The 12354-nt window shown below is 38.3% G+C and overlaps 1 protein-coding gene across 1 annotated transcript in view; it reads right to left on the reverse strand.

Annotated features, from left to right (window-relative positions):
• Positions 1-12354, reverse strand: part of ITGAV (integrin subunit alpha V) — a 102824-nt gene that overhangs the window by 51986 nt on the left and 38484 nt on the right. Inside the window, exon 3 of the mRNA XM_052653802.1 lies at positions 1456-1547. Within this exon, the coding sequence (XP_052509762.1) occupies positions 1456-1547 (92 nt within the window). The remainder of the gene's footprint in view (positions 1-1455; positions 1548-12354) is intronic.

The raw sequence follows: 12354 nt of genomic DNA on the forward strand, positions 1-12354 counted from the left end.
AGTTTTTCCTTTATGATGGAGGGTAACAGTTCTATTTCGGTTCACATTTATTTTGAGTAATAATGAGATATCCAAATGAAAACACCAAATTGGCAGTTTGGAAATACAACTCGAAAGATACAAGAACAGTTAAGAGCTAGAGCTGTAGATTTGCGGATTATGAGACACAGATCGTATTCATAGTCCCAGGATAGGTTAGGAACTGCTAGATAAAAGGTACAGTTCAAGAAAACAGGAGCCCAGACCAAAGCTCAGACCCCCCAACATTTAGAAAATGAGCAGAAGTAGAGCTACTAAAGGTGATGGCAAAGGAGCAAGCGGTGAGAGGGGAAACCGGAAGAGCACAGTCCCAGGAGCCAAGGAAAGAGAAGTATTTCAGAAAAGTATGGCTCAAGGGACCTTGCTGAATAGTGTTGAGGGGCCAAGAAAAATATTCTTGACCTGAAAGTCAAAAGGGACCTTGCCCATGCCTACCTGGGCCAGACAGGAAGGGCTGGGAAGACGAAGGAAAGTGAGAGAGTGGAGACAGTTACTACAGAACACATTTCAACAAGTCTTCGAAAAGATGAGCAAAGGAAGGAGACTGTAGCAAAGCAGAAGATGAGGCAAAGGTGAGGGTGTTTTATTCTAAGGAAAGGAGGTACTAGGGCATTCGAGTAATCAAAGCCACACTATTCCTAAACCTTGCTGGAGAGAAACAAACTCCCGGGGAAAGACCAAGTAGGGCAGAAAAAATGTCCAATGTAGGAATGACAGTGAAAGTAGCAAAAGCCCAATCTAAGAAGGGTGAAAGAGAAGGAATCCTTAGAAGGGGTTCAGTTCAGTTGAGAAGGAATCCTTAGAAGGGGTTCAGTTCAGTTCAGTTGCTCAGTCGTGTCCGACTCTGCGACCACATGAACCGCAGCACGCCAGGCCTCCCTGTCCATCACCAACTCCCGGAGTCCACCCAAACCCATGTCCATCAAGTCAGTGATGCCATCCAGCCAGCTCATCCTCTGTTGTCCCCTTTGCTTCCTGCCCTCAATCTTTCCCAGAATCAGGGTCTTTTCCAATGAGTCAACTCTTCACATCAGGTGGCCAAAGTACTGGAGTTTCAGCTTCAACATCAGTCCTTCCAATGAACACCCAGGACTGATCTCCTTTAGGATGGACTGGCTGGATCTCCTTGCAGTCCAAGGGACTCTCAAGAGTCTTCTCCAACACCACAGTTCAAAAGCATCAATTCTTCAGTGCTCAGCTTTCTTTGTAGTCCAACTCTCACATCCATACATTACTGGAAAAACCATAGCCTTGACTAGACGGACCTTTGTGGACAAAGTAATTAGAGCTATGTTATCGGAATACTCTGTGCCCCTGAGCACACTGAATTTTACTATCAGCTTTCCAAGAGAAAACTTCCTGTGTTTTCACATAAATTGACTAAACTTTACCTGTGAGTAAATATGCAAAACTTACCAAAATTTTATCCTGTTTTGACCTCACAGATGCTCCAAACCACTGATGAGACTTAAACTCCAATGGATCATCTTTGGCATAATCTCTGTTGCCTAAAATAAAATAAAATAAAATAAAATTTAAAACATTTTTTAAAAGCATGAGGGTGAGAATCAAAATATGCTTTCTTTGTATAACAGAGTTTATTTCAATGCAGGTTTACAAATAGCATGCCTCTGATTAATCAAATCTGGCTCCTTATTTCATACACTTTAAAACATTATATACTTTATACTTTCAACTGATCAGAAAAATAAAATGCAAGATGACTTGAAAGTGTCTCAGATTTGTTACTTGCCTTATCAATGATCATAATATAGATGTGTAAAAGTCACAATAAGTGAAATTTTCCAGTGGCTAAATTATAAGATAATTAACTATTAAATACTTTCTGTATTCCCCAAAGTTCTCTCTGCAGCATAAAGATATTTCTGAAAATAGAAGGCTAGGAAACTCCTTTACAGAACACCAGCAGTTAAAGACTAAAGTAAAAGACTAAGATCCTGTGAATGACGTTATACCACGAGTCAGAATCCAGGAGACATTATTTGGCTGGTAGGAAAAAGAATTAGATTTGGCACACTATATGCAAACATTTATTTTTCAGCCTACAGTATTGAAAAAATTATTTCCAGTATACCAAGTACTATAAAGCACTATAGATTTTAAAAGAAAAAGATAAAAATCTTTTCTACAAGAAAGTTCTTGATTGGCTCAATGAAAAAAAATTACAGAAATAAATGCATAAAGTATCAAGAGAGACTATTCTTTTTTTTTTGAGAGAGATTATTCTTAAAGACTAGTTTGTTCCTCTTAAGAATTACTTATAATAATCATTCCTTATAAACATATATTTAAATAACTATACTGGAGCGATATATCAGACCAGTGTCAGCTTTAAGAATGCCAGCCAATATGTAAATATCATCAAAAGGTTTGATTAAATCTATTCTGTAAATCTCAACCTTCTAAGACAGTGCTTATAGTTATTCAATTCCATTCGGAGGACTTTTAAGATCAACTGAAGAATTATAAATAATTAATGATCATTTCAATAATGCCAGATATTTCATAGGCAAGATGAAGGACATATTAGCTGTACAATTCTTTGAACTTTTTTGTTGTTTTTGCAAAAAAATAAATAAATAAATAATTTGAATTGTCACTCTCCAAAGTCCTCTATCTGTAGTCTAAACACCACTCACTTTTGTCAGTGATCACAAAGCACCTTTTTATTGGCAAAGGGAGGGAGGAAGGATGAATGGACTAACTAATATATGCCTTTTACCAAGTAAATCAAGGTTTCCCAACAGAGGTTGGCTTGCCTTTGATGCCGATGTTCGCATGCCGACCTCACTGGGAACAAGACATATCAGTGACCTAAAGGTCCCCCAACAGTCCATGTGCTCCCTTACATTTCCCATCCTCCCAGTTAGGTTAAAGCCATACAACTCATTTTAATCAATAAGTTAAGTGCAGAAGTGGCATGTGTTCCTTCTAGCTCAAGTCAGTTAAGAGTGCATATGAGTTCAGTAGTCATCAAGTAAACGCAAATCAAAACTACAATAAGGTATCATCTCACACCAGTTAAGAAGGCTATTATTATCAGATGTGGAGAAAAGGGAACCCTGATACACTGCTGGCTGGCAATGTAAATTGGTGCAGCCATCATGGAAAATGGTATGGAGGCTACATAAGAAATTAAAGATAGGACTATTATTGTATGATCTGGCAATTCCACTCTAGGCATATACCTGAAGGAAATATACCACTATCTTAAGGCAATATCTGTACTCCCTTGTTCACTGAAGTATCATTAACAACAGTCAAGACATAGAAGCAACTTAAATGTCTATGGTTGAATGAATTTTTAAAAAAAGAAAATACAGTCTATAATTAAAATGGAATATTATTCAACCTTAAGAAAAAAAAATCCTGCCATGTCCACCAATATGGCTGGATCTAGAAGGCATTATCTTAAGAGAAATAAGCCAGACACAGAAAAACAAATGCTTCATTGTATCACTTATATGTGAAATCTCAAATTGTCATTTCACCTTAAAAAACAAAGCAAAACAAAAACAGTGGATATAAATTCTCCATGTTTTCTTTGTCCCATCTATGAAACTGAAAAGAATAGATGGTGTGGAATTCCTTAACAAAAGAAGCTGTAGTTCAAGTTTCCAAACCATCAAAAACAGCCAAATGATCAATCCAAGATGATGACCTGAGCAAGAAATTATCCTTTTTTAAGTGAGTAAGATCTGGGTATTTGTTTTAAGGGAAAAAAAAAATGTTGTTACTGCAGTAGAGCCTACCACAGTTTGAGCAACATATATTCTAAAAACAAAACGCTAAAAATGGCCTGACCTACAACTGCAAAGAGGCTTTGCCCTTGGAAGAATTGGATTCAATTAATAGTTTTTTCTAGGATTTTAGCCATAAAATGTATGATTACAAGCTATGTAATAGGATTTTTTAAAATTCCACTGCAAGCTGAGTTCACTCACTGGCTTTCTATTCTTTTCTGCGAAGGAAATAAAGGCATCGCCCCTTCCCTAACATTAATGAGAAATACAGTATGAACCTGAAAAAGCTGGTGCTTGGAGGGATACACTTCCAGTCACTATCGCTTGACACCAAAAGAATCACGATCAACTCAGGTAAGCTTAGCCTGAGGGAATTGACTTTATGAACTTATGTATCTGAACAGAAGGTACAGCATTATCACAATTGCTGCCTTCTACTTCTGCTTTCATTTAAAATAGCCTTTTCAGCAAGACCCTAAAGATATCCAAGCAGAAGCACAACTTTTCTGTATTTCTGTATTTTGTTCTTTCATGAACGAAAGTACCACATTGGAGAGGTGTAACTCAAATTAGTTCAAATTATGGCTCTATATAGTTCCTCATACCTTAATAAAACTTCAATTAAAAAAAATGCAGACCCAACATCACTATATTCTTGCAAATACAAGTATTCCTGCCTAAAGACATCTGGAATAGCTTCCTCAAAAATGTCAATGTCATAAAAAACAAAAGAAAAACAGTAAGATTCAAGATTAAAAGAGAACAACGAGACATGGCAACCCAATGCAAGATATGATCCTTGACTGACTCTTTTGTGTGAAGAAATTTTTCAAGTTACATAGGACTTTATTAGATAACCATATTGTAATAATGACACATTTCTAGTCTGTGGTGATGACAGTGCTTTGGTTATATAAGGGAAGGCCCTAGTTATGGGGAACTATCTGCTATGGGAAGTATTCTGGGGGTAAAGTTTCACAATGTCTGCAAAAATACTTGAATCTAGGTGAAGGGGATACTGTTCATTACATTACAGTTTCAAATTTTCTGTAAGTTTAAAATTTTGCAAAATAAAAGTACAGCAGTTAGCAAATACAAACTGTTGGTACTATAGGCCAACAACAATATCTTTTATTTCTCTTTATTTCCTCTCTTTATCATATTTACTCTGGGCTTCCCAGGTGGTGCTAATGGTAAGGAATCCACACGCCAATACAGGAGATGCAGGTTCAATCTCTGAACGAATATCCCCTGCAGGAGGAAATGGCAACCCACTCCAGCGTTCTTGCCTGGAAAACTCCATGGACAGAAGAGCCTGATAGGCTACAGTTCATGGACTCGCAAAGAACTGGACATGACCAAGCAGACACATACACACACACACAAACACACACATTTACTATAATAACACCATTAAAAGTATTACAAAACAAATGAAAAAAATAAATACGAAATAAAGCCATATGCAAAGACAAATCTAAAGACTACAATCCTACCACGAAGAAACAAAACAGCCTCTGCGCACATTTTGGTATCTCTCCTAAACATCTGTTTTAGGAATACATGCATATTCTTTTATGTAAAATAGATATTTTAAGCCAGAATTAAAAGAAACACTCAGAGAACAAGATGGCAGAGGAGTAGGTGGACATGGTTCTCTGCATGGATACATCAGGATACACGTTCAGAAACAGAAGTGTATGCAGAACATCAGCTGAGAGCGGAGAGCAGTGCCTGACCAGTGGAAAAGAATACATAGACCCAGGCAAAACTCAGGAGGATGAAGGAACTAGGGGGAAACAGGAGGGTTAGTAGGACTGGACCTGCCCTCGGCGGGGAGGGGAAAGGAAGCAGGGCTCTGATCCCCACATCATGGCAATTGTCTAAGTCAGAGGAGAAACATTTAAGGCTGAGAGTGAAACAGCTGATCCGCTGCAGCTTAAATGGAATGAGCATCAGACAGTCCTTGCCACAGCCATACATACCCCAGACAAGGACATATATCCCCTGGAAGGTGCAGTGGCTGGCAGCTGGAGTTTAGGGATTGCAGAGCAATCCCAGGGCAAGGGCTGTCATTGACTGCAGAGAGATGGATTGAGGGGATGTTAGGGAGGAGATCGTGGTGGGAAATGCCTGTGGAAGAAAGCCAGGCAGCCATGGAAGCAAGGTGATACTGCTGAGTCACATGTAGGGAATGGAGCCAGCACCATGGCCTCTCTCCCTCCACACACACCAGCATGAGCAGCTGAACAATACAGAGACTGGCCCATCAAACGCCTGATAAACAGAACTACAGCACAGGACCCCACCCGGGGTGCCCCTTTAAGTGCCTGACCCATGGATCTACAAGGTAGGACCCCAGTCGGGGGGCGGGCCCTTCTATGTGCCTGACGTGCAGAACAACAGAGGACCCCAGGCAAGGGAGCCTTGCCTGAACAGGCAGAGCAAGGGAAAAAACTGGCCAAAGAGGACTTCTGATTGCCAGCTACAAGAGGCTTGAAAAAAAGACTCTGACAGAGCCATAACTCCTGCAGTAGAGGCAGTCTCTGTCCCTGCACACTTGGCATCACCAGGGTCCCTGCAAGCCAAGCAGCTACGCCACCTTCTCACTCAACTCTCACTGGGGCAGAGCTGCCACAGGAAAAAAGTCTTGCATCTATGCTCACAGGGTCGCTCTGGTATTGTCCGACTCTTTGTGACCCTGTGGACTGCAGCATGCCAGGCTTCTCTGTCAGGGAGGGGGGTTCTCCAGGCAAGAATATTGGAGCGTATTGGCCAAAACTGGTTGGCATACCCTTCTAGAGCACCATATTTCCAGCTGCCCTCGCCACCAACTCCCCTGAGTACTTGGTGATGCCAGAACCCTTGACACCCAAGCAGCTGCACCACCTCCACACCTGACCCTCACAGGGGCAAACCCAAGACCTTCCAGGGCAGCCGCAGGAGCAAACCCCAATGGACCACCCACATGCAGAGGTGGAAATAAAACCACAATTGAAACCCAGGGGCAGTGTGACTGAGGAAGAAGACCCAAAACCTTCCCACCAGCTGTACAAGTTGCAGATTAAATCGACTCAATCAACTAAGCAGGCTCTGTGTCTATGCAATATATAAAAGGTCATTTGAGAGCTCCCACAAAAGAAAATGCACTAGTTCTGATAGCTGTGGACATTGGGGGCAAGAACACAGAGGATGAGGACCAGATTAGAATCTGAGCTGCCCCCACAACAGGTCCAGAGATCAGCACAGCGTTGGAGGGCATCCTAGGGAACTAAGGTGGACTGTGACTCCCAGCGAGGGAAAGGACGCTGACAGCAGTAACTCAAGAAAAACATTTATTATTCTTATGTTTCGACTTGTTCTATAGACTATTTTGAATATTTTTTTTCCTTTTTTTCCCTCCCTCTGTTGTACTTGTCAACTTTATTGGCACTATAAAATTAAGCTTTTGAGCTTTTTTTTCCGTCAGTCACATTTTTTATTGTTGTGATAAGCCTCTGCCTTTGCATTGGGGTTTTGTGGTTCTGGGGGGGTTTCCCTTTTTTTCTTTTCTCTCTCTCTCTTTTTTTTTTTTATTAAACCTATTTTAATTCCAGGCAAGAACACTGGAGTGGGTTGCCATGCCCTCCTCCAGGACATCTTTTCAACCCAGGGATTGAACTCAGGTCTGTGTGGCTCCTGCATTATAGGAGGATTCTTTAGCACTGAGCACTGGGGAAGCCCCTACTTTCATTATAACATTATTTAACTATGCAATAAAAGTATAGTTCTTATGGCTATAGAACTCAATAAACGCACAAATTAAACATTAGGAAAAACAGAATTCAAATTTAGAACACTAACACTGTTATAAAAGATGCTGTTTCGCAGAAGTTAAATTGCCAAAGCTTGACCTAGTTAGTAGTTGAAAGATGCAGTTTCTTTTTTTTTCTAACATCAACAATATAAATGCCAATGTTTGCTCTCAAATGTGTTGCAAAAAGTCATGTTACTAACCTCAAAGCTCTGCTTGCTAGTTCAAGATAATCAGATATCAGGTCAGTCAAATTTTTCTTTTCTTTTTAATTTTAATTTTTAATTTTTTAAACCTATTATTCTGGAGAAGGAAATGGCAACCCACTCCAGTACACTTTTTCTAAATTTATTCTCATTTGCTTTTCCTACTCTTCTTTTCCCCTTGCACTTAATCTTTAATGAAAATAAATCTTTACTTTGCATATCTATTCCTTCTTTTCTTTTTTTTTCTTTTCCTCTCAACATATTTGCTAGTTTTATTTTCATTGCTTTATTTTCCAGTTGGCACCTTGCTTTAGTTTTGTTATCCAATTTATGCTTTTCAGTTAATTTTGTCCTGGTAGATAAACTTTTTGTTCACCAGGCCAATCTACTGTACTTTATTTTTGTTGGACTGTTTTGATTTTGCTTATGGGTGGATGTGTATATGTATATATTCAGTCACATTTGTTATTATTGTTATAAACCTCTACCTCTACGTTGGGCTTTTGCAGTTCTGTGGAGTTTTCCTTTTTTTTTTCCTTTCTTCTTCAGTTTTGTTTTTTTTGTTCTGTTTTGTTTTCTCTTTTCTGTAATTTTAATTTTTTTAAACTTATTTTCTTTTTTCTACATTTATTTCTTTGTTTGCCTATCTACTGTTCTATTCCCCTTGCAGTTAACCTTTAATGTATATAAATCTTCTTCATATACCTCTATTTAACTTTGCATATATATTCTTTCTTCTCTTTAAGTTCCTCTCAACATATTTGTTAGTTTTTTTTCATTGCTTTATTCCCCACTTGGCACCTTACTTTAATTTTGCTTTCCACTTTGTGCTTTAGCTAGTTTTGTTCTTAACTGGTAAACAAAATTTCTTATTTCCTTTGTTCACTGGAGCAATCAACTGTACTTCATTTTTGTTGGGCTGTTTTGACTTTGCTCATGGGTGTATATGTATATGTGTATATCTCATTATTTTAATTATTATTTGCCTGATTTTGTAACTGCCATTTGTCTGGGTTCATCTTTGGTTTCTCATTTGGGGTATTTGTTTTAATCTCACGCAATGATGTAACAAACCACTTGTGGAATCTTTGTTCCTGACCAGAGATCAAGCCTTGAGCTTTTGGAGTAGGAGGACTGATTCCAAGACCCTAGACTACCAGAGAACTGCAAACGCTAGGAAGTATCAAATAGTGAGAACTCACACAAAGGAAACCACTTGAATACAACACCCGGCATCACCCACCCACCAGTAGGACCCTGTGCAGGACGCCTCATCTAAACAAACAAAGCAAAAATACAAACCCAATCATCAGCAGACAGGATTACCACCTCACTCAGTCTTGCCCATCAGAGGAAAAACAAACAAAAACAGCACAAATCTCACCCTATACAAAGCTTACACAAACCACTGGACCAAACTTGCGTGTATGCACTTAGTCGCTCAGTCGTGTCCGACTCGGCAATCCCATGGACTGCAGTCTACCAAGTTCCTCTGTCCTTGGGGATTCTCCAGGCAAGAATACCGGAGTGGGTTGTCGTGCCCTTCTCCAGGGGATCTTCCCAACCCAGGGATCGAACCCAGGCCTCCCACATTGCAGGCGGATTCTTTACCAATTTAGCTACCAGGGAAGCCCAGGAGGACAGAAACCAAAACGAAGAAAGAATTCAACCTTGAAGCCTGGGAGAAGGAGACTTCAAACACAATAAGTTAAAAAAAAATAATGAAAAGGTAGAGAAATATAACACAAATGAAGGAATAAACTAGACACCCAGAAGTCCAAATAAATGAAGAGAAAATAAGCAAACTTCCTGAAAAAGAATTCAGGATAATGATAGTAAAGATAATCAAAAACCTTGAAAACAAAATGGAGAAAATGCAAGAATCAATTAACAAAGACCTAGGATTATTAAAAAATAAACATTTAGAGACAACACAATCACTGAAATTAAAAATACTCTAGAAGGAATCAAAATCAGAATATCTGAAGCAGAAGAATGAATAAGAGAGCTGGAAGATAAAATGGTTGAAATAACTTCTGAAGAGCAGAATAAAGTAAAAAGAAGGAAAATAACTGAGGATAGTCTCAGAGACCTCTGGGACAATATCAAACGCACCAACATTCGAATTATAGGGGTCCCAGAAGAAGAAGAGAAAAAGAAAAGGTATGAGAAAATTTTTGAAGAGTTGAAAATTTCCCCAACATGGAAAAGGAAATAGTCAATCAAGTCCAAGGGGCGCAAATAGTCCCATACAGGTTAAACCCAAGGAGAAACATGCCAAGACACATACTAATCAAACTAACAAAGACTAAACACAGAGAAAGAATATTAAGAGCAGCAAGGGAAAAGTGACAAGTAACATACAAGGGAAACCGCATACGCTTAACAGCTGATCTTTCAGCAGAAACTCTGCAGGCCAAAAGGGAATGGCAGGATATACTTAAAGCACTGAAAGGGAAAAATCTACAACCAAGATCACTCTACCTGGCAAGGATCTCATTCAAAATTGATGGAGAAATCAAAAGCTTTTCAGACCAACAAAAGTTAAGAGAGTTCAATACCACAAAACCAGCTTTACAACAAATGTTAAAGGGACTTATACAGTCAAGAAATACAAGAGAAGAAAAAAGACCTACAAATCCAACCCCAAATAATTAAGAAAATGACAATAGGAACATATATATCAATACTTACTTTAAATGTAAATGGATTAAATGTTCCAACCAAAAGACACAGACTGGCTGAATGGATACAAAAAACAAGACCCATATATGTGCTGTCTACAAGAAACTCACTTCAGACCTAAAGACACATATATACTGAAAGTGAGAGGATGGAAAAATACATTCCATACAAATGGGAAGCAAAAAAAAGCTGGAGTAGCAATCCTCATATCAGACAAAACAGACCTTAAAATAAAGAAGATTACAAGAGATAAGGAAGGACACTACATAATGATGAAGGGATCAATCCAAGAGGAAGACATAACAATTGTGAATATCTATGCATCCAACACTGGAGCACCTCAATACATAAGACAAACATATAAGACACACAAGACATAAAAGGAGAAATTGACAGTAACACACTAATGGTAGGAGACTTTAACACCCCACTCTCACAATGGACAGATCATCAAAACAGAAAATTAATAAGGAAACACAAGTCTTAAATGATACATTAGATGAGATGGATCTCATTGATATCTTCAGGACATTCCATTCAAATGCAGAAGAATACACCTTCTTCTCAACTGTACATGGAACATTCTCCAGGATAAGCCACATCTTGGGTCACAAATCAAATCTCAGTAAATTTAAGAAAATTGAGATCATATCAAGCATCTTCTCTGACCACAACTAGATATCAACTATAAGAAAAAAACTGCAAGAAACACAAACACATGCAGATTAAAAGACACACTTCTAAATAACCAACAGGTTACTGAAGACATTAAAGGGGAAATCAAAAAATCTCTAGAAACAAATGACAATGAAAATACAACAACTCAAAACCTATGGGATGCAGCAAAAGCGCTTCTATGTGGACAGTTTACAGCAATACAACCCCACCTCAAGAAACAAAAACATCAAATAGACAACCTAACTTTACACCTGAAACAACTATAAAAAGAACAAAAAAAACCCAAAATTTGTAGAAGGAAAGAAATCACAAAGATCCAAGCAGAAATAAATGAAAAAGAAATGAAAGAAACAATAGTAAAGATAAATAAAACTAAAAGCTGGTTCTTTGAGAAAATAAAATTGACAAGCATTTAGCCAGACTCATCCAGAAAAAAAGAGAGGAGAATGAAATCAACAAAATTAGAAATAAAAAAGGAGAGGTTACAGCAGACAATGCAGAAATACAAAGGATTATAAGAGACTATTATGAACAAGTATATGCCAATAAAATGGATAACCTGGAAGAAAGAGACAGATTCTTAAAAAAGTTCAATCTTTCATGACTGAACCAGGAAGAAACAGAAATTATGAACAACCCAATTACAAGCACTGAAATTGAAGCTGTGATCAAAAATCTCCCCCCCCAAAAAGAGCCCAGGACCAGATGGCGTCATAGGAGTATTCTACGAAACATTTAGAGAAGAGCTAATGCTTATCCTTCCAAAACTCTTTCAAAACATTGCAGAGTAAGGAACACTTCCAAACTCACTCTACGAGGCCACCATCACCCTGATACCAAAACCAGACAAAGACAACACAAAAAAAGAAAACTACAGGCCAATATCACTGATGAACAAAGATGCATAAATCCTCAACAAAATTTTAGCGAACAGAATTCAACAACACATCAAAAAGCTCATACACCATGATCAAGTTGGGTTTATTCCTGGGATACAATGATTCTTCAATATATGCAAATCAATCAAGGTGATATACCATATTAACAAACTGAAAGATAAAAACCATATGATAATCTCAATAGATGCAGAAAAAGCCTTTGACAAAATTCAGCACCCATTTATGACCAACACTCTTCAACAAATGTGCATAGAAGGAACCTACCTCAACATAGTAAAGGTCATATATGA

The sequence above is a fragment of the Budorcas taxicolor genome, chromosome 2 (assembly GCF_023091745.1).
Source record: "Budorcas taxicolor isolate Tak-1 chromosome 2, Takin1.1, whole genome shotgun sequence".
Classification (NCBI taxonomy): Eukaryota; Metazoa; Chordata; class Mammalia; order Artiodactyla; family Bovidae; genus Budorcas; species Budorcas taxicolor.